General features: G+C 39.0%; 1 protein-coding gene and 1 long non-coding RNA gene across 2 annotated transcripts in view; one reads left to right on the plus strand and one right to left on the minus strand.

Annotated features, from left to right (window-relative positions):
- The window catches only part of LOC135797793 (cell adhesion molecule Dscam1-like), a 48,834-nt gene that overhangs the window by 19,989 nt on the left and 3,057 nt on the right, over positions 1-25,788 (plus strand). Inside the window, exons 3-17 of the mRNA XM_065310314.1 lie at positions 2,945-3,116; positions 7,974-8,116; positions 11,699-11,857; positions 13,010-13,159; positions 13,278-13,398; positions 13,459-13,669; positions 13,723-13,963; positions 14,614-14,767; positions 14,828-15,534; positions 15,749-15,868; positions 15,935-16,111; positions 16,254-16,398; positions 16,459-17,390; positions 17,449-18,102; positions 18,168-18,356. Of these exons, the coding sequence (XP_065166386.1) occupies positions 2,945-3,116; positions 7,974-8,116; positions 11,699-11,857; positions 13,010-13,159; positions 13,278-13,398; positions 13,459-13,669; positions 13,723-13,963; positions 14,614-14,767; positions 14,828-15,534; positions 15,749-15,868; positions 15,935-16,111; positions 16,254-16,398; positions 16,459-17,390; positions 17,449-18,102; positions 18,168-18,356 (4,275 nt within the window). The remainder of the gene's footprint in view (positions 1-2,944; positions 3,117-7,973; positions 8,117-11,698; positions 11,858-13,009; positions 13,160-13,277; positions 13,399-13,458; positions 13,670-13,722; positions 13,964-14,613; positions 14,768-14,827; positions 15,535-15,748; positions 15,869-15,934; positions 16,112-16,253; positions 16,399-16,458; positions 17,391-17,448; positions 18,103-18,167; positions 18,357-25,788) is intronic.
- Positions 1-25,788, minus strand: part of LOC135797798 (uncharacterized) — an 81,579-nt gene that overhangs the window by 9,810 nt on the left and 45,981 nt on the right. The window contains exons 4-5 of the long non-coding RNA XR_010549629.1: positions 21,908-21,941; positions 4,377-4,447 (exon numbers count right to left, since the gene is read on the minus strand). This is a non-coding gene — a long non-coding RNA (uncharacterized lncRNA). The remainder of the gene's footprint in view (positions 1-4,376; positions 4,448-21,907; positions 21,942-25,788) is intronic.

Consider the following 25,788-nt stretch of genomic DNA (forward strand, 5'->3'; position numbering starts at 1 on the left):
TAATATTTTAAGCTATATCAATCTGATAAGATGAAAGAAAGATCTTCACAATGCGTATTTTTCAAAGCTTAGATAAATATCGCAAAGGACTATAGAAGATGAAGAATCAAGATTCAGATGTTGGTTATCCCACAATACAAAAAATAAATGATTACGACCAAAGTAAAAAGCAGAGTATGTTGAAAGAACGATAACATAGACTTTGGACCTCAAAGGATAACGCGGATTGACCTCCTCTTGGTCCCCTCGAACTGCTCTCCATCGAAATCGATCACTTCCAGCGCTCCTCTTACCACCACCACCGCGTTGAGATGGGTGGCTTTTACTCTTGCTCCTCGGCAGCTTCCGCTCGTTGTTTCTGCGGTCACAATTCAATCAGGCTCGGTTTGGAATTCATTAGTCGGGATCAAACGGTAATATGTATTTCACGTGAATCGTCAAAGGTAAACGTCGAGTGGACGAGAGCGCGCGCCGGCGAGCTTCGTAGGTCGGTGATATTTGTGCGCCGATTCTGCACGAAACGTGTGGCGGGTATTGATTCGAATCGTCGATATTGAGGTGTGTATCTGGACCAAATGTACGAATACGAGTTGAAGTGGAGAGTGTAAACAGATTCGGAGGTGAAATCTGAAATTCGGATGTGCGAAGCGCAACCAGACACCAGACACCGGGGGGAAAAACTCCGAATTGCTTACACAAGGACCCACATTCGTAATATTTGGCAGCGGATCATATATATCACCTTGCAAAATTGTTATTGATGCAGAAACAGGTTATATGAAAACAATAATATTCTGGACGTGAAATAACATCCTGATTTAACCCGGAAATCATGGTTTAAACCTTTTAAAACAACCAATTTCGGATATTTTGTAAAAATGATGAAATTCTTTGTTAGTAAAACATATATCTTCGCCGTGACCACAATGTAAAGTTGGATGCACAATGCACTCATGAATATATCTGCTCATCATCCGGGACGCAACCATCTCGCCGGTTGCGCGACGGATGGACCGGTTGTTGCACATCGCACATCGCACAATCGGATGCACACCCCATACAGCCAACAACCACTTCGTACTCCCCCGTATCTCTAGGTAGTAATACTACTACTCACACCTCACATTGCTCACACTCCTGCTGCTCTTGCGGTGCAACTGTAGTACGATGCGAGAATGCGACTGCTCGTGGTCGGCCACGCTCGGCGCGCACGTTATCAGTGCGGCGCTGATAATGCACGATAATTCAGCGGCGCGCGTCCATTCATCTTCCAATATCACGCACCGGAAACTGCGAGCATATTCTGGCCACAACCGCATCCTGACCGCACTTTGGAATGCTTCGAAAATTACTGCTTCTCATCTCGGCTCATAACTGCTTTCTATTTATTGGTAATTTTTTTTTTCGACACTTTTTTCATGCGACCAAGGGTTGACACCGCAATTTCAAGTTTATAAATTATTTATAACCCTTTTATAAAGTCACGCAGCCACGTCGCACGTATATTAAACGAAATTGCATAATAAACGCATAAATATGATAAAAGGATCGAAAAAATACCCAAACATAACCTAATATAACCTAGGTCATCCTAGATGCCAAAAAGTTGCCTCTGTGTAAAAGTTGGTAGATAAAAGTTTTATCTAATTTTAAAAAGTTTTAAAGTGTCTTTAGGTGTTGACTCGATAAGTAGAGGGATAGATGGCGTTGCAAGATATCGGCGTTTAACCTCTCTCCACACACTTGCGCATATTGAGTGACTGCGCATCTGATCGACAATATCACTCTTCAAAAACCCAACCCCACAAGAATAAGGGATGAAAGTGCCGCAAAGTTTCGCGCGCAAGTTTCCCACCAATAAGTTCGTAATATATTCGTTTGGGAATAACTTGCGAATTGTTTATAATCCATTCTCAAAGTCCGGGGGATGTTTTCGCCCCCGAAGGCGTTGCGCTGTCTCAATTTCCATGTGTCACTCGTTCGCATTTTTAATAACGAAAATTTCCGCGTCGCGTCGCCCGGAAAAGTTTTGCTGACAAAAATATTAGTCTCGGCGCTGTGTGTGTGGGTGTGAGTGTTGGTTGCGAGCGTCGGGGGTGGCTGGGTTTTAAAATGCATAGAATTTTTTAAGCATCTTGTTTGCATCCATAATTCACGTTTCATATCTTTTCGTCGTCAGCGTCGAGCGCGAGCGCCCGTTGAGTTGATACATGTTCGGTCAGCATTAGAAAGTCATATACGCGATTGGGGCATGGCGCATGGCAACCGGAAGCGGAAGTGACGAAAATGTTAGGGTTAACGTATTCGCGCCGAGGCGTTCGTTCGAGAGCGCCCCCGGTTTAGAGCGGATAATAAAATTTGTCTATTTTCCCAGCGGGGTTTGGAAGCGTTAAAGTCAAGGGATGGATTGAATAAAACGAATTTCGTTTTTTTTCCCGATAGCGATAAAATGAAGAAAATCGATAGGCAACCAAATTTACACAACGCATACTTTAAAACAAATTATTCAGAATATTTAGCATGGAAACATAAAATATTCTCAAAGGACACGCTGTCCTCATTGGTCTGCACTATGGTCTGCTGCACGACATAATGAAGTACTTTGATAAATCCGATTAGGGCGCGAGGAGAGACTCTGATGCAGCCCGCACCACCCACATATACACGTGATGAACATTGCAACTTTATCTCCACGGTGCGACACAAACACGTCCCCGCAGTTTTCCGCATTTCGCGACGCTAACGATCAAATATGTGGGAAAGCGCCGGCTTAGTGTCTTTCATTAGTTGCGCTCACTTCCGGAAAACTCCATATACCAACGCAATCGTTACCATTACTCCTCTAATATCATAGAATTTTATGTTTAAAAATATCAACTTATTTTCCTTGGTGCTGGTGTTAGCAAAGTTTGATCACGTTTTCCTGTTTTCCGCATTTTCGCAGTAGTCGGCGGGCAGAACCACGGGCCGGTATTCCTGCAGGAGCCGCCATCGCAGCTCACCTTCTCGAACACCACCGGCTCGCAGGTGTCCTGCTCGGCGCACGGCGCGCCCGCCCCCCAAGTCGACTGGCTGCTACAGGATGGACAGACGGTGACGGCCGTACCGGGACTGAGGTAATTTTTCCCCACGACTCGTATGAAATTCCACACTGTATGTAAGTACGACGGTGATGCACGTTGATCCGGTCACGTGCGAAGGACTTCCTGCCATTACGTACGGCTGCTCGCGTTCGATTAGGAAAACATTATGAATTCCCCGCGGAGCGTCTATTTTCGTCTTTGGCGGGCGCGCGCGTGCTTTCCGCTTTTCCGGCCTCGGGTCGCACCGGCAGACTAATTCAAGAAAGAGTCACATTTTCGACGTCGCGACACTAACGACGAGGGTGTAACTTGCGATAACACTCTGTATACTCTTGTAATTGGGAAGGACTCACGTTTTCTTCGCGTAAGACGATCTTAACAAGAGATATCGGAAACTAACGAGCTACCAGTGTTTAATTAACTTTTAAAAATAAAAATTTATAACATATTACATAAAAATTTGTCTCGAAAATATTAAAAAAAAAACTTGCAGAATTAGTTTCGTTAGATGAAATTTGAAATTAAATGAAAATGAACATTTAATTGTGAAAAGTTTTCGCTTTGTGCAAAACTACCCGCTGCACATTTTCACCTATCCATTCATTTTGCAACCCCTCCACCCCCTCTCATGAGAGGGTGTGTAGCGGAATTCACGAAACGAGATGGAATTGGGTCGCACCGTCCGAAATAAACCTACCCTACAGTGTTCATCTGTAAACCACCCACACCGCAGCAAACCTCCTCGTATGTGATGGCCGCGGGGGTGGTGAGCAGGGGATGCATGGACATCTAATCAATAAATTCGCGAGCGCGGACGCTTTTATAAATGGGATGAATTTAAATTATGCCGCGTTCACATTCGACAATCCCAACTTCGCATCATCAACCTACAGCGAGGTTTGGTCATTAAATATGCACTTAAATTCCGTATATAACTTAATCAGGGTATAATGAATATTTCGAGTATATGCACGAAATTAGGGTTGCAAGGGTTGAGAGTGGGCGGGTGGATTTGTGTGTGTGACACTGATATTTTAATAATTATCGATGCGCGCCGGTGGATAATACGCTGTATTTCATTATTAATGTAATTGATTAGGGGTGCGCGCTGCCCCCGAATATCGAATTACGCACGATAATAGATGTCATTGTGATGATTATTATCTAGCGCGAGATTAAATTTCCCCGGTGCGGTTAAACGCATCATGCAATTTACGTACAATTAATTATTTTACTAATTTAGAGATAAAAGAAGGTCAGGATAGGTTACTTGACAGATATAAATTTACTAACCTCAATTGTCATCTGAATAGTTTGGTTATGATGTGGGACGTCTAAATATGACAAAAGTGAAATTTACCGGTCTGAAACAAAAAGAAACATGATAAGTCAAAGTTTTTTGTTAATTATTCATAAACTATAAAAGATAAAATTGTGATTCAGGCAACAATAAAATTTACAATAAATTCTACAATGAATAAATAAATAACTTCTGTAAAAATATTCATCAATAAAAATATAAAGAGATTTGAAGTTAACAGAATTAAAATTTCAAAATATAAATTTTGGAGGGCTGTAACAGTTTTAATAAATAAATAATTAACCAAATGTTTGCATATTTATACGCGCAATTTAATGCTTAAATCAATATCCTATAAAATAATTGTCGTATGATTCCTGATGTCAAAATAATAATCAAACAAACACAAAAATAAATTTTTTTTTAAATTTTAGACCGTCATTCTTCATATACATATTTTAAACCACGTCAAAAAAGATTTAATAAAGTGATGTTGAAAATAAACACTCAAAAACATCTCTTCTGATGTTTTAAACAGGGTCAACCTGTTGTCGTAACACAAAAACATCCCCCAAGACAAAATTGTCAACGTGTGTAATCGTTAAATCGCATTTGTACGTTTCAATTAAGTTTTTTCGTCGCGTGTGCGCCGCGCCGGATAATTTCCTTTATATGTTTTTTCATTTCCGGCCATAAATTTTTCGGCGACGGCGGCGCGGCGGTAAGAAAAGTAATTTTCTCGGCGCGCCGCCACCAAAAAGCACCCTCGTTGTCGCGGTCGTGCAGCGGTCGCGTCGTCGTCGTCGTCGTCCCAGTGGAAATTATCTTCTTTATTAGATAAAGAGGACGACCCCGGTGTCGGCGTATATTCAAATAATAAAAAGTACGGCCAGACGCCGAAGCACCGGACGAAAAAAAACGTGGAAAATGTAAACGCGTGTGTGTGTGTGTGTGTGCTTCGGTGTTGGTACTTTTTTTGCTACCGTCAGAGTAAAGTTGTTATTTCTTAAGATCGCTTAAGTGTTTACGTTTCGGCGCGACAAACGAAAGGACGAGGAATGAGTGTTCAGGGAGCAGGAAGTCGCCGTTTCTTTTTTAATATCGCAAAGTGTAATTTATTTGCGCTGCATTAACTTCTAATCATTTACGAAACTAGCCAAACAATCAATTTTCCAACAAAAAATGTTACATAACCTAAATTAAAAAAAAATATTTCAACCACAAAAATCAATTTAATCATCTCAGGAGACTAAAATGTGACTTATCCGACGTGTAGGCTTAGAATATGATAACCTATCATGCAAATCCGGGCCCCCGCAACCCGCGACGCAAAATGTCCGCATGCAAAAAATGATAAAGAGGAGACCGCACAAAGCCGGAACATCAATCTAACTAAATTCAGCACACAAAACTCACAAAATTTCCCGCGCGTCGACTTTGTGTGCGGGGGTATGAGTGCAAAGCTGACTGGTTAAAGCTTATTCCGGTTTTCCGGTTTCCATTTCGTTCGCGACACGTACATTCATAATGCAGTCGCCGCGCGCGTCGATCCATTATTTATTCGGTCACAGGGATGTACACCCTATATTCGGTATCGATTACCCGGCAAAACCCCTTAACCCCGTGACGTGACGCGCGGTTTATTTTTGGGAGGATGGGCACACAATACACGAAATGTTGGGGTAGTACAGAAAACGAGACACAGTGTTCTACATTTTCATCTTGTATTTATGATAGAGTAGAAAATTCAGAAAACATGTGTTTCAACTTTGAGGGTTGACTGGGGTCATCCGACTCACCCCACAATCGAAACAAAAATTGCATCGCATTCTTTGGTTCATTTTCTACCCGATAAGATATTCTCCCGACATATTTGACTTTTATTTAACCTTAAATTTAAATTTTAAAAAAAGTTGAATTTTTTGTTGAAAAATTACAACAAATTATTAAAACACCAATAAATAAAAACTGATAAAACTTATTAAATTATTATAAACATTAATTTATTCCCAATTAAATTACCTTTCAAATGATACCTTACTCAATATTCTACCCCTTCAAACACCTAAGATATTTAACCTCAAAGTACAACGTCTAAATTAACTTTAAAAAATTCAACATAACCAAATCTAAAGGTTACGATAGGACAGGTTATGCAAGTCAAAACATAACCTAGTTGTTTTGTTGCGTTCACTGATGCAAAGTCAGCAATAATTAATCTTGACGATGATGATAACGCGTTATAAATTCAATCCTGCGGATGACAGCAAGGATGCTTGCGAGTCCTCGCGCAAGGGGACGAATATCACATGTGACAATGTGACAATGTGACGTTATTAACATTCATGCGATCCACCGAGCGAATCACATCGCACAATACCCACCCCTATATTTAGGGGTGCGTGTGTGTTTGCCTAAGGGTGTGTTTCATGAACATATTATTATCGCACCAGCTAATAGTTTTAATTAAATCAATCAAAACAAAACCGCCCTACGACTAAATATTAAAAATACTATAATTAAATACATAATTAATTTATTTGTACGCAGTTTGAGCAGTTACGAAATTAATTAATTCGTGTATTTATTATGAAACATGAAAACCGGAAATGTGACGTACATCTGGCTTAATTATATCTCTACGCGTTTATTTTATTAATAATTAATTAATTTCACACATCAATCATATTAGCGATGGGGGTGGGCGATAGGGGTTGGTTTGGGGTGCGTATATGTTCATGGCACATTGTTGATGGCGTTTCGGTCGACACATTAGCACGCAATTGTGGCTTAGACATGCGCCGGCACACAAATTGCATGATCTACATACGCAGATATGAATTATCAGCAATAAACAATCAGGGACGGACTTAAAATAATAATTTTAAAATTATTATTATAATAAAACATCCCCAATAATTATATTTAGTGAAAATTAAATTTTGTTATTTTTTTTAGAAATTTTAAAAAAATATTCCAGGACCTTACTTAAATTTAAGGGTTGAAAATAAAATAAAGGTGATTATAGACACAATAAGGGCGTAATTCCCACCGGGAGTGTAATTATCACTCGTGTCTTGTTTGTGTGTGTCCCAAAACCCGTATCCCTCTACCAACCCTTAAAACTCACCCTCTGCGACACATGTAAACATTGCAAGCGGTCATAGTGCGACGTGTGCGGATCATCCATCGCTCTAAATTCTAAAACACACCCCTACGGTCGTAAACGTCACTTTAACATCCGCTAACCCCTAACCCCTCCAAACGCAGATGAAGCGATACTCGTCATACCTTTATCATACAAATAGGTCATCAAAGTTGAAATCACACCCACACCCATTCACCAAAATTTAGACATTTACTTTTAAATATATGATAATTTGATCTAAGCTATTAATTTTACGCCCCCGAGAAGAGAAGAGAAGAGAAATGTTTTTGTGATAAGCGTGGGTGATTCTTTTTATATTTGATCGGATATAAATGGCGGATGCGTGAAACTGTGAAATTGAAGTGGTTTGATGGAATCGATTAATAATCGCCGGTTTGCGAAATCATTTTTCAACCAGCCACACCTCAATAATCGCTTTCAGACAATCGCTGGGCAACGGCACGCTGTACTTCCCGCCGTTCCGCGCCGAGGATTACCGCAAGGACGTGCATTTCACCGTCTACCGCTGTCGAGCGTCAAATCTCGCCGGGACCATCATCAGCAGGGATGTTACAATACGAGCAGGTAATTAATATAATTTTTTCTTAATATTTAAATAAACACTCTGTATAAATATATATATTTTGTATGCGTTATGTTCGTCCGTGTCCGTTGTACTGCACCGGGTCAAAGCTAAGCGGAATTAATTTTATTTTTCACAACGCGCGTGTTGCAATCTGTTCAAGTGAAAAGCGCGCAGCATATACACCACCCCTGCGCTGCTGCACATTTCCACTGCCGGCGAGCAGCGCGTTCACAGAGAGACGTTTAATTTAGCTAATGGCTTCGGAAAGTTGATGAAGCGCGGCGAGCGCATTATCACCCCGATGTGTCCGTGAAAGGGCGTGCGTTTCGCGCGCCCTCTGTGCGCGCGTGCCGCCTCCACCTCGCCGCCCGCCTCGCGGGAACGTGTTCGACATTGCTGGGTGCATGTACGTGAGCATGTAAACTGCGCTTCGACGCATCTGCTTGCATTCAAAAGGGGATTATTTCGTATCCTTTTGTTGCAAAAAGGAGGAAAAATGCGCTAAAGGAAGATGTTAATTTAGCATTTGCAGCAAACAGGTTTTGTTGTGAGTTATTTTTGTCTTCAGCGGGGGAAAATTATAAGTTTTACTCATTTATATGATAAATAATTTCATCCCTTATTATTTGATACCATTAAAATTAAAATTTAGTATATAGGGTGAAGCGTAAAGTCAAAAATGTAAAAAAAATTAAAATGGCAACTGAAAAATCGCGAAAAAAGTTTTATTTTAAAATTTTTAGTCTTTGCAAGAATAAACTTAATTATTTTATTAATTGATTAGATGAACAATTAAATTCTCTATATTTTAATAGTATTGCAACTTAATTTCATCTTTCAAAACATTAAAAATTTTCGTTTCAAAAGAAAAAAAAAACAATTTCTTAGAAATGCAAACAATTTTTGTGTCAACATTTTTCCACCCTTCCAATTAAAAAATAACCTTAAACCGTGCAGAATCTAGTAGACTATTACCTCCTTGACCTTTTGGTGGCATTTTGTGTAAAAAAACATCCACTGGGTGTATAAAAACCTCACCGCAAGCTTAAAATCACTCAAAAATAAGATGTTTTTACAACGTTTCAAAGAATTCAAAGAGTGTTAAAACCGGAAATTCCCGGAAATAGAATCCTTTGTTAGATGACATCCTCCGACTTTGAGTTTCACGCTCCCGGTGCGTTGTGTGGGATCGTCCGTTTTGTGTTCGCCGCAAATTGCAAAGTTGTAGCAACGACGAGCATTTCTCACCATGTCGTTCGTCCTGCGCTTTTGTGCAACATGGCCGTAATGATTTGGACGCGTGCGTATTTTTTAAAATATACACACAAGTATCACCATTCGGTGGACAAGTACTGAAACGTTGGCAGTGAAATAAGAGGGTGGTCGTCGGACGCAAAAGCGGGGGATGAGAAGCGCGATTCTCGACACTTTCTATTCATGGTATGCACTAGTATGAACTATTCACAACCACAGCCGTACACGGACCAAACACAAGTGTGTATTCAAATGTCGGACTCCTGGGGGATGTTTGCGCAGGGTAGCAATGCGCGGCGCTGCACGCTTCCATTCACACGTTCGCATTTTTTTGCCTCTCGCCGGAGCGCATTATGAATGACTGTGTGGCCTCGGCGTCGGTAATGCGCAATGTGCACACCGCACACAAACACACACACACAACTAGTGTTCAACCCCATCCACCCCCTGCGAGTCCGTAGAGAGGTTGGATAAATATAAAACGACGCCGAAACGAGTAGCATCATCGCACCCTTTGAGTAAACACGCCGGTTTTAATTTACCCGCTATTAATTTCACCTCGAAATGTGCTTTTGTTTCGCCACAAACAAAAACCACCCTAATCTAAACATAACCTTACATTTTAAAACTAAAACTATTTTTTTTTTATTTTAAAAATATTTTTCCGGTTAAATTTAACAATTTATATCAGTTGATTGAGTTGATTGAGGTTATGTGCTGATTGCCTTCATCATGACGCCCCGACAGGGGATGAAACGTCGCGAAAATTCGATTCGGCTAGTTTTCCGCCCGCCGCGGATCGCAATAGTCGGAAACGATTACCAAACACACCCCTGAGGCAGCACCACAGCGACGCGTCTAAATTCACCCCCTGGGGTGCTCCCACAATGTTACAAACTAGCAGTAGTAAACTCGAATTCAGTTCAAAAATATTTCGCGCTTGGATTAGAAACTAATCGCACAAATATTCACGCTCTTATAATTTAAGGGATGATTTTAGCCTCTGCGCTGCGTTTTTCATCATTACAACAAACTTTTTGAAGTTTTTTCTCATTTGTTGCCATGTTGACATGTTAAAAGATAGAAAGATCAAACACACCGATTATTTCCACCCTCATGAGCGCGTAAGGGATGAAAAATGTGCGCAATTGATGCCGGTCTGCATGTACATAAATATGCATAAATACAGTGTTGACTAAGCGTCCAATCTTTCTGACTCTGGCTTTCGTATAAGATAGGGGTGTAAACTACCCCTAAAATAATGTACGTGCAAGTCTTGCATCTTTCGCGTGTTTCGTGGCGCTGCGCCACCAACATAACCTTTATTTATGACTAGACTGCATTTTTCTGCATAAGCAAATTTTATGCACGCGAGAGCGGAAAAAAATTACATCCATATTAATGAAACAATGGCGGCCCGGTCGGTTTGTTCGACGCGTCCGTCCTCATTACAACTTCATCAATCTTGTGCGACTGCAACGCGGCAGGCAAACAAGCGGATAAAGTCGATTTGACTTCATTCGATTCGACGTTTCTAATTCCGTGTTTGCATTGAAATGCAGTGAAATAAAACACGAGCAGAAACAGAGAATAAAATGAAATAGTACTCCATTGTTATTGTATATTGTGTTGCCTACATTAAATTAAATTAAAACAAAAATAAATACCGATTATTTTGCTTCGTTAACGCGTTTTTACACAAATAAATGAATAAATATTTATTGCATTTCATTAGAGTCGGTGAAATTCGCCGGAAGTCAGAATTACATTTAAATTTCCGCTTTTCCGGCGTTGTTTTCTGCGATTCAGCCGATTATCGACAGTAGCCGCTGATTATATTTGCACGGCTCAGCGGCGCGAAATAATGAGCACCCCCTTCATTAAGCTTTACCACCACCACCCCCCACACCGCGCAATTACTCGACTCGACAGATAGAATATTTTTATCTAGTAGATAAAACTGCATCGATTTCACGGACTTGCAGACTCATTGCCGTCGCAGACAGCAATTTTTAAATATTCATGAGCGATGAATGATAGTAACGGGGTGTAGAACAAGAAGCGGGGTAGTGCAAGTGTGACAATGCGCGTTGAGTGTTGAACGCGCGACGCTAATGCACCACCGGCGGGCATTAGCAAACACTCCACCAACGCACCATGCTTCATCCCCGCGGGGGTGAATTATAAAACGCTGACGCTTAACGTCTTCACGCGTCTTCGTATTCCTCGCCGGCAGCACAAAACACTCATGTCCTCTGTCAATATTAAGGATGGAAGAATAAAATCGTACAAAAAATGATTTAATTTTTTTTGTTTTAAATTTTCAGTTGTGAATCAACATTACGATGTGCAAGTCTATCACACTCACGTGCTCGCCGGAAATACAGCGGTATTAACATGTGTGATTCCGGCTTTTGTCAAGGAGCACGTGACGGTGACGTCATGGTCACGCGACGAAACCATTCTCCTTCCGGGTTCGAATATGGGTGAGTAAAATACAAAACTACCGCCGCTTGAGAACAAAGACGTTAAGTTACGCAATGTGATATTTTCAAGCCGGCGTCTGATTACAATGACGCCCTTCAATTGATATCAAATTTAAGGGCGCAAAGGAGCTTAATACAAGCCTCCGGAGACTAGGAAACCTTAGAACTTTTGATTAACATACTAAACAAATAGAGTTTATTCAAAATAATATGAAAATATGCGCTATTTTTGGTTTCATACAAAATGGAGGTATGTCAGATGTCTCTTGTGGTTTGTAGCAGTTTTAAATTTGGAAAATATTTTCCATTTAATTTATCCGCATTGGAATGCGCGCAGCGACCACAAATAAATGTCACGCAGTCACATGTGTGTACATCCTCCATTTGCACAACTCACCCTCGGCGCCGCGGTTGGCTTGCAACGAGTTCCATTTATGCGTTTTCGAGGTTTATGCATTCGCTTCGTTTCGGTTTCAGTTTCCTGCCACTGTCGGTTAATTTATAAAATAAACGCTCGCGTATGCGGAAACGTCGAGGGATAGAGTTCATTATGACCTGGGTTGGTGCCTGTTATCAATGCCCATGCGTCGAATATGCCTGCGATATGATAAATCTTCCAATGTGTCAACGCAAAATGAAAAAAAAAATGTTGCGCCAAATTATTTGGGAAAAAATTGACAATTTTCGTGTGTGATAAATATAATCATGAAGATAAAATTATTTTTATCTTTGTTAGCTGTTTGTTGGAAATCTCAGCGTTTTGTTTGCGGGAAAACTGCGTTAGAATCGTAAAACACCTAAAATTGTAAGCCAATCGAGGTTATGTTCACGTCCGACGCGCTGAAAAGCGTGTCGGATTCAATCAGCGTGTGGCGCGGCGGTTTACGGCAAAGACGAATTGAATTTATCGCGCGCCGAGGTTTTCGCCCCCCTCGAAGCCACTCGAAGGGCGGGAAATCGAAGAAAACGCTATTTTAACAACGCCAGAACGCAAACTTCGTTACGCGCCACGAAGAGCGCGCCAAATTGAAGGCGAAATGTTGATCGACGCCTAATTCAACTCGCAACTAAACTACATCTGACAATTATAAGCCATACAAAATAAACCACAACAAAACCAAAAAATAAAATCGTCTATTTTAAAACCCATAGGAGGTCGTTTAGTTGTGGTTCAACGTTCAGGCACATTGCACATACGTACAGTGCGTGCCGAAGATGGCCTCGCAAAGTACTCCTGCCTAACGATGCATCAACTAACACAAGAGCGGAAGCGCAGTGAGCCGGCCATCTTGACGGTGACAGGTAAGCAACCAGTCATAAACAAGCATCCAATGGTAAACGATCTTGACTCGACATCGACACATGATACCCGCACGATAATAGCATTGCAAATGTTTGCGCATGACGTCATCGTTTACAGAACCCACCGGAAGTATGCCGCCGCGTCTGGCCGCCTCCGTGCAGACGACGGCGTCTGCCGATCGGGAAACTGACGTGTATCTTACGTGCTCCGCACAGGGAAATTCTCCACCAACTTTTAAGTAAAATTAAAACAAAAATTTTCTGAATTAAAAAATTTAACTAAAAAATTATTAAATTAGTTGGTTTAGAGAAGTAAAAGGTCAACTTCAACCCGTCCAGCCATCACCCAGGATCTCTCCACTGCAGGACATACTGCACATTAGAAATCTGAAACCGGAAGACGGTGGAAGATGGACGTGCAAAGTGTCGAATCACTTCGGCGAGCAAAGATTGGACATCTTCCTAACGGTGACCGCACATCTCTCCGTGCACATCCTGCCACAGCTTCAAGTAATCATAACTTTCGTAAAACCCAACAGCAAATCACAATTAATTCTCTTAAGGTGGTTAATTCCGGAGAAAACGCACTGTTCAACTGCACCGTTTCCGGTTCTCCAATTGGCCGCGTGCAGTGGTTCCACAACGGGGAGACTTTGCTAACCGAAGGCAACCCTCGTCTGAGACTGCTCAATAATCTAGCGTTATCAGTAGTAGATGTGACCCGACATGACAAGGGGATGTATCAATGCGTCGTGCAAAATGACCGTGAAAGTTCTCAGGGTAGTGCTGAGCTACGACTTGGCGGTACGTACTTATAAAAATTTAAAAATTATTTTATAGGTTATATTCTAACTAGGTTATAACCTTAATTACGCAAGTGATATTTTTTCTCTCGTTGGCAAGGTGATAAAGTTGTTTACATTTCCGGTCTTGATAAGAAAATGCTACTGCAGTGGGTGGGCTCGGTGGCAATTTTATTCAAGTGCGAAATTATTTCTCTCTTGCCGCCGCCGAAAGAAAAGGGAAGCGGGTTTACATGATATATTGTTGACGGATGTGGAAAGTCATTTCCGCTATATTTTTCTCGCCCGCCGCCGCGTAGAACCGAACAGAAAGGCAAAAGAAGAGGAAAAAAACCGAGGCGAATTGTGCGGCAAACCGAGCTCGTCCGTGTCGCAGGATACAATGGGCGATGGCGGCGTGAATTATCACTTTTCATTTCATCACCGACGAGTTGCGGAGAGCTAAGCCTGCGCCTCGCTTTGTCCCGCCTCGGGCTTAATTCAATTATCCGACGTGGCGCGTCGCTGCAATCGGACTCTTTTTTGCTGATAACACACTTTTGACTCTTCAAAAAATTGACGGGGTCATCATTTTTTCAATTACATTATCTACTCGCGCTGATTTTTGTGTGAAACGAGGTTTAAGCTAAACCAATTTTGTTTTCGATGTAGACACTGTCCCGGAGTTGCAATTTACATTCATCGAACAAGCAATCAGACCTAGACCACAGGTTTCCCTTAGATGCTCAGCTACAGGAAGTCCCCCACCACAATTTAGGTGGTTACTAGATGGGGAACAACTGATTGATACCACCTATGCACATAGGTATTGTTAAATTCCAAAAAACCACTATAAAAATCTTAATAACCAACTTCATACTACCAGGTATGCAATTGGTCAATATGTGGACCAAAATGGCGATGTAGTAGGTCACTTAAACATCTCCAACGTACGAGTGGAAGATGGCGGGTTATACGGATGCAGAGCTGTCAATTCCCTAGGATCAGCAGAACACTCCGCGAGATTAAACATCTACGGACCTCCTTTCATAAGATCAATAGGACCTAAGAAAGCAGTAGCTGGGTCAGATACAATTCTCCATTGTCCCTATGCTGGATACCCTATAGCTTCAGTACGATGGAGACGTAATGGTCAAGAATTACCAATGGACCTACGACATAAACTTGATGAAGGAGGTGCCCTGACCATTCTAAGATTAGACCCAGCTACTGATTCAGACGTGTATACCTGCACAGTGACCTCCCGAGATGGTGAAGCAATGCATAGAAATATCCAATTGATAGTCCACAGTCCCCCGATATTAGAACCGTTTGCTTTCCCAAGTAGTCTTCAGGAAGGTGGCAGAGCCCAGGTGACCTGCTATGTCACTTCCGGGGATATGCCAGTCCAATTCACCTGGTATAAAAATGACATGCCAATCACCGCTTCGCTGCAAGTAGAGGAACACGCAGCTGAATTTTACAGTATGTTGATCTTCAAAGAGGTGACATCTCGACACAGTGGTGCCTATACATGTGTCGCAGCGAATTCAGCAGCCCGTGCAAATTACACCGCACATTTGATGGTAAAAGGTACGAATTTTAATTTTTACCACCGTTGCGCCGTTGAAATTAAAAGTGTCGAAATGCAATTGCGATGCAGTCCGGAATTAAATGCAAATACTGCTCGCCGCAGGACGACTACTGTGAGTAATTGCATTACGAATGCGTCGGCGGTGTGTGTGCGGTTTTTTTTTCTCCTGCTCTTCCCGTTTTATTTTCATCGACCACGGCTGAGTGTTCGCAGTTCCGCCACAGTGGATCATCGAACCGCAGGATCTATCCGTCCTATTAGGCAGCCCTGTGATCGTCGACTGCGCGGCCAAAGGCTTCCCGCATCCGCAAATTACGTGGCTTAAAGGACAAGGTATAAATTATCGATATACGCGTGTTGAAGGATACGTGCATGATGAGTTTGCATGTGTGTGTGCAGGTAAAACTGCCGCCGACTACAACCCCTTACTAAGTCTACACGGGCGCAGCGTGCTGCTGGCGAACGGCTCCATTTGGATGGAGGCGGTTGGCCCACAGGACGAGGGGCATTACCTATGCAGGGCGACTAATGGAATTGGCTCCGGCCTCGGCAAAGTCATCTATGTCAGCGTCAACGGTATGTTAGATTCATACAAATGTGTCCTCACCTTCGCGTTGCGAGTTCGAGATGCAACTACAACCACTACGACAACCATCAAATCCCAAGAGATAGTTTTAAGCTGTCATTAATTTAATTCCACTCGGAATTGCAATTACAGAACCGGCGCGCTTTGATACACCCTCCAAAGATGTTGCCACCAAGCGAGGTACACCAATCTCGTTGGTCTGCAACGTCTACGGAGATACTCCGGTTGAAGTCCTCTGGAGTTTCAACGGGAATCGACTAGATCTCAATAACTATCGGTATATTTACTACCTCTGACACAGACTGTATTCTAAGACTTAATCATTACCCTAATACAGATTAATGATGACTGAAAGCAAGACGGACAACGGATTAAAATCTCAAGTGACAATCAGTCGTAGCGATAGAGAAGATTCAGGAGTTTATAAATGTCTAGCTGAAAACGCATTTGGTCGAGCTGAGCATACTATTAATTTAGCAGTTCAGGAAAAACCAGATCCTCCTGGGCATGTGGAGGTTGTAGAAGTTGGAAGTAGAAGTGTAAGATTAGCATGGCGACGACCCTTTGACGGAAACAGTCCTGTTATTGGGTATTTAGTCCAACATCAACAGATAGGAGTGGGTCAAACTCGTTGGGAAGCTGGAGGAGTACAGAATATTACCCTCCCTGCAAATTCCCTGGAAGTAGAATCAGAAAGTGCCATCATCGGTGGTTTATACCCTGCAACAGCTTACAAAATCCGCATGCTAGCAGTAAACGGAATCGACCAGAGTAACTTCGCTGATGAAGTAGTAGTGAAGACCCAGGAAGAAGAACCATCGGAACCACCTTCAGATGTAAGAGTAGAATCTGTAGGTTCGGATGAAATTTCCCTCTCATGGCAAGTACCTCCAAGAGAATCATGGAACGGTGAGTTATTAGGGTATATAGTTTCGTGGAACCCACAAGGTCAACCTCCAAATGGAACCAAAACAACTACAGTCAAAGGATGGGCTACTACCAAAGGACAGATAACTGCTTTGAAGAAATATACCAGATATGATATTACAGTGAGAGCATTCAATAGCATATCAGTAGGACCTGAATCTGGGACCATTGTGGGTACTACCAAAGAAGGTGTTCCTGAAGCTTCCCCAAGGGAGATAGAATGTTCCCAAATATCTTCACAAAGTATGAAATTATCATGGTCACCACCATCAGCTTCTCAACATGGGGGATTTATACAAGGATACAAGATATACTACAGACCAATAGTAACTGATGTTAATGGTAAGTTAAAAAATCCTAAAGCATTCAAAAATTATAAATTTTTAAAAAATGTCTCTAGTGGATATCCCTGCTTCCGGTGAAATAAAACGCACCCCCAGCACAGAGACTTACCTCCATGGTCTGTATAAATACACAAATTACTCCATTAAAGTATTAGCTTACACGGGAGCAGGAGATGGAGTCCTAAGCACTCCAATATACTGCACAACAGAGGAAGACCTCCCAGGACCACCTGCAAATATCCGCGCAGCAGCCCTCACATCAGAATCTATTCTAGTCTCATGGTTACCACCAGTCAAACCCAACGGTCGTATCATTCTCTATACAGTATACTACAGAGATGCTGGTAGGGTGGGTAAACACTCTAGTTATACAGTGCGTACAGAAGACACACCCCAAAATGCAAATGGTCTGGTATACGAAGTAAGACATCTGGTAGAACATCAATCCTATGAGTTTTGGGTTTCCGCTACAACCAGTGTCGGGGAAGGAGAACCTACTTCAATAGCCACGCAGATTACTAATAGTAAAGCACCTTCAAGGATTGCTTCCTTCAGTCAGGTGTTATACAGGGCTGTGAAGTCGAAAGTTTTATTGCCATGTTTAGCTGTTGGGAATCCTACACCTAGGACCAGGTGGATCCATCGGGATAGACCAGTTACTTTTAGTCCTTTTTACAAAGTCACTTCGGAAGGACATTTGAGTATTCATAGTAAGTATTTCAAAATTATTCAACTGGGATTAAATTTTGATTTTTTTGAATTTTTTTGTTCAAAGGTGCTGATCAATCCCTAGCTGGGAATTACACCTGCTCTGCCAAGAATCTTTTCGGAGAAGATAACATAACCTATTCTTTGTTTGTGATCATGTCACCCAGTGCTCCAACCCTCGAGGTCCAATTCTCTACTGCCAAAAGCATTCGCCTAAGATGGACGCAACCCGAAAACGGCGGAGCTGTTATACAAGGTAATAATCAATTTATACATCATTTTGGAAGTTTTACGTACTCGTAGTTTTCAAGGTTTGAAGCCTTTTTCTTTCACTCTCCGTATACTTTTTTCCACGTATCCGGCGCGTTCGACGTAAAAGCGTAAAGGTTATTAAGACAATACTCGTGAAATTGCATTCCCTTCACTAGCAATAACAACTGTACTCGCACAGTAAAAGATCACAATATCACCGAACAAAAACAAACAACTGCGATGAACACAATACACGAATATGCTCACAATGAGCACACAATACTCACATTCGTTTAATGACGAATACAACAAATAAGCAAGAAGAAAAAATTTAATGGAATGACACCAAATAAAATGAAATGCTCGAAGGCATCGCGTCGTGAAATGTACGTTTTAAGGTCGAAACGCGCATTAATTATTGCGAATTCGTTGTAGTCAGTCAGTAACGTAAGTCAGTAAGTAAGTAAGTACAATGACTGTACAATGCATTTTCAATTGGCAGCGATTTATATCCTCTTAGGGGACTTAATCATAGCTTTATACCTTGGTAAATTAATATTTCCAGAAGCTAAGAACATAATTACATTTTTTTTATCGACGTCTGAAGTATAGTCGTAATTGAAACCTTGTTAGTTAATGCAATATCGGAATGTTCCACTAATTAAGTTATCAATAGTAATAATAATTGATATTTAGAGAACTAATTATTGTTCTTTGATTTTTATAAAAAATATTTTTTTAATTTAAAAGTAAATATTTTAAAATAGATTTTAGGGTAGTTGCAAATTAAATTAAGGGATGCAACAAAATCTATTGAAAAGTATATTTTATCGGCTAGCATTTCAAATAAATAAATACCAACTTTCCATTTTTAATAAAAAGATACAAGGAGTTTTGTAAAGTTTGTCTTTAGCACTATTTGTGTGAATTAAATGTCAGGTTGTGTTAATACTTTAAAATAAAAACATATTTATGGAGTGCTCAATTAGCTGTCAAGAACAAGAAAAGAAATTAACGTAAAATAACCGTGAAATGAGAAACAAGAAGTTTTCTAAAATGACTTTATCAGCTTCATTAGTTTTATTAACAAAAACTGATGAACCTTTAGGTATAAATAAAGTTAAGTAAATATATTATTTATAGGCTGAAATAATTTAAATCTAAATTCATATTTAATTCTCTATCGACTTTTGTCAAAAATTAATATTTAAACTTTTAAACCAATAAAATTTTGTGAATTTTATAAAAAAATAAAAAAAATATTTTATCATTTTACAAATAACTAAACAATTTAATGACTACTCAACTAATTGAAATTCATAATTGCAAATTGGAATGCAAATAAACTCATCAATAACAATCGCAAGTGCTTCCACTTGAAGCCAACACTTTCCTAATGCGAGCACGCAGTTGTTGGTTATTACTGTTAAAAGTTGCGAGTTCATTTCTGAAGCAGTCACTCCGAAGGTTAGCCATAGCCAGAGCCGCCATTGTTCGGGAAATTAAAAACGAAATTGTTATTAGTGCGTGCCGGATCGGAAACGAGTCGTGTAACAACGCCCGCTTACGAGAATCGAATCGCTCCATTACTAAACACGGCATGTAGCAATTACTCACTAAATTATATACATATTAACATTAACATACAATATGTTTTACTCTGAGTATAAAAAAATTAAAAACACAATAAGTATAAATTTTTATCTTTTACGCAAAAAATATTTATCATAGAAAGATATAAAATGTCATTTTAGTGGGTGTTAAGGTTAACAACACTTACCAGCTCGCTTGTTTGTTTATTTAAATAATTGTATTTGTTTAATTCGCGCCGAGTGCGAAACTGGGTGCGATTCATCATGCGCATAAATTTTTAATGCGTACGCTTACGCGGAGCGACCTTCGTGCGCGTATTGTTTCGATTCGAATTAGAAGCAGTTGGTTTTCACAAGAAATTCAACAAATTGAAATGCTAACTAACTCGGTGTATGTACAACAAACCTTGAACGATTCACTTTTTAATTTTTTTAATTGTGTTTGTATCAAATTATTTGCGCCGAAAGTAGTTTTCGCGTAAAAACAACAGAGTTTAAATGTGACATCAAATTACTTTCACGAATTACAAAGTTAAAAATTAGAAAAATCAAAAAATAAAATAAAAACATGATTTATACTTAATAGCAAGATACTGGTACCAAACATTTTTAAAATATCAAATAAATTAAAGATTTTAGCAAGAAATTTTATGAAAATTCGAAATTTTATTAAAAATGATGAAATTTTTGACAATTTTCCTTGAAAAACACTCAAAATTCAATGATTTTAATAAAATTTTTGAATTATTTGACAATTTTCTACTAATTTTCACAAATTTCATTAAAAAAATTAATTTAATGACAATTTTCTTTCAAAATTCATAAAAAAATCATTAACAATGCTTTTTTTATCATAAAATTAAATAAAAATTATTCTATTTTAATACTCCTCTATCAAAGAAAAAAAATATATCAAAATTTCCAAAATAAATTTCAAAATGTTCTGTTTCACTTAACGCCTTATATAATAATGCGTGTAACGCAACATGCACTAATCAATTTCTACGATTACTTTAAATTAAGTAAGTAAATGGTGAATACCGAAATTAAACACTTTTGATTGCGTATACCAAGCACCAATCTTTTTTTTTCAAAAAGTTTAATTATTATTTAATCTACTTTTAACGCTAGCTGATTCGACGCTCGTGCTTGAGTCTTGTGTCTTTGCGTGTGCGTGTACTTTTCAATCTCGTGTTGATTTTTTTCGCTTATTGTGTTATACATTTTTTTTTCGTATTCTCGCCCGAGAAATATAGACCACAAATATATACGAAATGCGAAATGGTAGATACAAGAACCGGCTGCATTTCCAATAAACGCTGTTGCGTAAATGCACGCATACATTATGGAATCGGAAAGGCAATCGACCGATAAGTGCTCGCGACCGGGGCTCCAGAGACTCGCATTTATTTCGCCTTCGATGTCGTCGGCCAAGTATAGGTTCGAGACTATCGGCTAGAATTCGAGACGCGAATGTTTGATCCGTGGGCGGATTTATTATTTGCGTTGGGTATATATCACGCACCGAGTGGTATAGAAATAGAGTTTTGTGTGTAAACTTGTTTTTGGTGTTTTGAAAGTCGATTTAGAAGACTTCCGGTTACATTTAAGGGTAACTCTTAATCACATCTTAAAGAGTGTCTAATAGACTATAAATTATCATCAACAGTATATAATTTATTAAATTAGTTTAAGAGATATTCCAAGTTTTTTGAATGAAATTTTAAAATTTTATATTTTTTCGTAATATTTTTGACTTTAAGTGTTGTTTTAAGGATGACCCTGTGAATTTACAGGGTTGAAATAAAGTCCTCAATAAAAATAAAGTTAATATCTATAACGTGTCAAAAAATGATTAAAATTCAACCCCTGGTTTCTGAGATACAGAGTGTTTAAATAAATTTCACAAATTTTACTAAAAATAAATAAAATCTAAAATTAATTTAGAAGAAAATTGATTTACCTTGATGAAACAACATCAACCCCTTTTCTGCATCCTGAAAAAAATAAATATAACAATTAGATAAAAATTAAAATATCACAAATTAATAAATTTTTCTAAATTTTTGCAAAATATTAAGATTTTGCTAATTTTTTTTCTGGAAACATTCAGTATGTCCACCCAACAGTCCAATGACATGTACTTAATATGAAACAAAACGCAAACGCCATGCGACAGCAGACAAACGCGAATGCCTTCTGAGTCGAATAACGAACGACGACGTTTGCTCGCGTTCGCCGTCGCGTCCGCTTAATAATAAATTCCGTGACACAATATCGCGATAGCATTAGTGATCCGCAATTCAGACGGCGGCGGCAATAACTAATCGTAATTTATTTACAACACTCCGCACCAAATGTCATTCTTGGCTTCAAAGAACATTTATAGAGCTTAGCGCACAGGACTAATAGCACCCATTACACCTAGGCGGGCGCAGAGATACACATTCAGTTCCGTTTTCAACTCGGAATCCAGCGCTCGTTTATTGTTATTCAATTGTTATGATTGTTACGCGGACATGTTACGACATGCGCTCGTGTGTCATTTTCATGGCTTGCCGCCCACGGGCGCCGTTATCTTGCATCTTGTGCATGTGATATTAGATTTCTGCGATGTTATCGGCGGCTGTGTTACATGTTGATGCATATCTCGGCTAATCTCGCATCGCGTTGGTAATTAGCACGATTTAACACAGCGGCGTGATTATGAGTATGTGACTATGATTATAAGTAACACAGTGTGACAGTAGACATAATATGCATATGTGTGTGGTTTTTTTACTTTGTCGTGGTTGGGTAATTAAACAATTTAATGTGACAATAAAACTACTAGTAAAACTTCTAGTAGTGTGGGTAATTAACATGGAATTTCCAAAAATTTACACGCTGGTAACAATTACACACAATTGACAATTAGGCGCATTTTAGCGTCAATGGGTCTTTTGATTTTTTTGGAATGTATCAATATAATTAACAACTAGAATAGACGTCGTTATGATATAAGTTTAAATGAAAGTAGAAGACTTACAAGTTGGAACATGATTTTACTTTGTTTTTAGGAGACATTTAAGGGTAGTGAGAGTTTCTTAATCGTAAAATAATAAAATTAATTAAAATTGCAAGATTTTGATCGATTTCAATATTTCTTTTGCAAATAAACTTTGACAAAGTTATAGAATAAAAGAATAAAGTACTTTAGCCACGGCCTTGTCCGCCCGTGTTTAAAGTATAACCTTTTGTGCCTCAGAACCGTGAAAAAACGTTTTTATGATGAAAAATTACCAAAAAAATTGTGCAAATATTTTATTTTTGCAAATTTCCGCATTTCAAAACGAATAACACTGACCAAACTTCGATTTTTAAAATATAAATCTTGGAAAAATTAACCCCTAAAGAAAAATGTCATAAAAAATCATCAGAGATTTACCACATCACATTAAAATTTAAAAAAAAGGCAAAATAATGTTAAAAATATGGAAGAAATATGAAAAATTCTCCGAAATAAATTTTATTTCACTTTTAGCATTCTATAATTTCTTTTTCCTAGAAGAAATTGCAACTATTTCCCTTTGGAATGTGCGCAAATCGTCCGTAGATTAATTCAAACTTTAATATCACGCCCATACAACTAATCTCACACTTGTGACAACGATGATAAGTGGTATTATCCGTCATTTTATCGACGACAAATGCAAGTGACAGCCGCGCACATTTGCATACCACCAACATAGCATTCTTGCGAATACAAATTCCATTCGCGCTGCATGCTGCAGAGATTAATAAGATTCTATTTGAATACAAACACGTTCCGCTCTCTTCCCGCCTCCCTCGGTGCGCACATAATATATTCCTCTGTATGAATATTTGTAGGTTGAGTGTTACGAGTACAGCAACACTTTTTTTCAAAATATTTTATTCTTTTAATTGCCGCTTAGGCAAGCGGGTATTAATTAAGACGAAAGAATCGATTATATAAGAAAGTTCACACAAATGCTGCGAGTGTCGTGTGTGTATAAATATTATGCGTTTTGTTTGAATGTTAAAAGACATCGAAGGCTCTGGCTGTGACTCTGGATGGAGTGTCTCATGTACGAGTAGCATGTGAATCAGTTGAATTATTATATTTATCATTGTGTGGCGCGTTCGTGCGAAACGACAGCGTAGAGTGAAAAAAACGAAACGCAGCGCAACAAAACAAACAAAGATTTTATTAGGTTTTATTAATGTTTTATGCGCGGATTAATGTATGTGTTGGATTTTTTTCGGTGGATTAATCGTCTTGTGTTTCGGGGATTAATAATATATTGTGTGCGTGTGTGTATGTTTTAATTACAATGGGATTGCAGCATGGAATTATTCGTATACACGAAATTTGCATTTTTATTCGGATGGGTTTTCGAGCGTCCGTAAGCTCACAGACTCGTGGATTATTTAATAATTGCGGATTGTTTAATAACTCATTTCGAGGATGAGTTACAAATTGGTGAAATCACCGAATAATTTATTTGTACAAATTGCTACAATATTTAATCATCATACTTGAGAAATTGTACAAAATTGCTTGGAAGTAGGTTAGGAATATTTTACTTAGGAATGTTAGTAATTTCATTAGTTATTATATGTAAACATGCGCTTTAAGGGATGTTTTGAGGTAATTACAGGATATTTACTGAAGGCAAACGAACGTAACTAAGCAAATAAAAAATATTCTTAAAAACTAAATTAATTTTAAGTTAAAACTTTGGCTAGAGACAAAATTTAGTAAAAATTGCACAAATATTATATTTTAACGGGTAATTTGTTATTGATCATCGGTATTTACCAAAATGATTTTAATATATGTTATAGGGTAATTTAAAAGCTATTAAAACTGCAAAGAAAAGAAAATTTGTAGATTTACTTTAGAAAAAAGCAAGCAAATTAGTAAAAATTGCAAAATAATGCAAAAATCTACAAACTTTGCAATCAATCTTGTAAAAATGCAATTTAAGGGAGGTTTTAGTTTATATAAAATAATTCGAAAGAGTTTAAAAGTCAGTGAAATTATTCATCTTTATTTCCTTCAAGAAAAATAATAAATTAATTTATATTTTCGATTATACAAGGCATTTACTAAAATTGCACTCGATTTTCTCCTATTTTTAAACTTTTTCCCTTTTTTTCTTTATCAGAAAGTAATTTTTATCACCACATGTGAGCTCACAATGAGCTCATTATAAAATTAATTCAAAACAAGCCTTTCGCATTTTAATCATCAATAAACGTCAAATTAACTCGTAAAACCCCCCCAAAATGAGTAAATACCTCCGGGATATTACCATTTCCATACCACGCGCAAAAAGTTTCATTACTTCACCAAAAAACATCCCGTAGCTATTTACATTGTGTCGCAAATCAATCTCGACGACGCGTTTCCATTTGGAATTCAAATAAAGCCCTCGAATCTTGATTCGAACATTAAAACCTACTTTCTCACATGAGGGAATGGCGTATATATCAGTGCACACTGTTGATGTGCATCTTGCATTCAGGATTTGAGCAGCATATTGCACTATAATAGCGCGCACGGTGAACGAATTTAATTGCATAGGCAATAAGTTCGAGTGTTTGGCTTTATTAGCTCAGCGCCACGCCGGCTTGCGTTTTAATAAAAGCCCTCTTGGCTGCGACTCTGCCTCCGAATGCGCAACATGCACACTGTAAACGTTTACATTTACAAACAAAGTACATCAAGAGAACGAGCAGCATACTGGTGTATAGTATAAAGGGGGTTCAGAGTTGGGAAAATGTTGAGAGGGATCCATTGCGCACGTGCCACGCTTCGATACGTTTCAATACTAGGTT

The sequence above is a fragment of the Atheta coriaria genome, unplaced genomic scaffold, assembly GCF_025399875.1.
Source record: "Atheta coriaria isolate IRGN ID8LTWV9N9 unplaced genomic scaffold, Caltech_Dcor_3.1 hic_scaffold_8_pilon, whole genome shotgun sequence".
Taxonomy (NCBI): domain Eukaryota; kingdom Metazoa; phylum Arthropoda; class Insecta; order Coleoptera; family Staphylinidae; genus Dalotia; species Dalotia coriaria.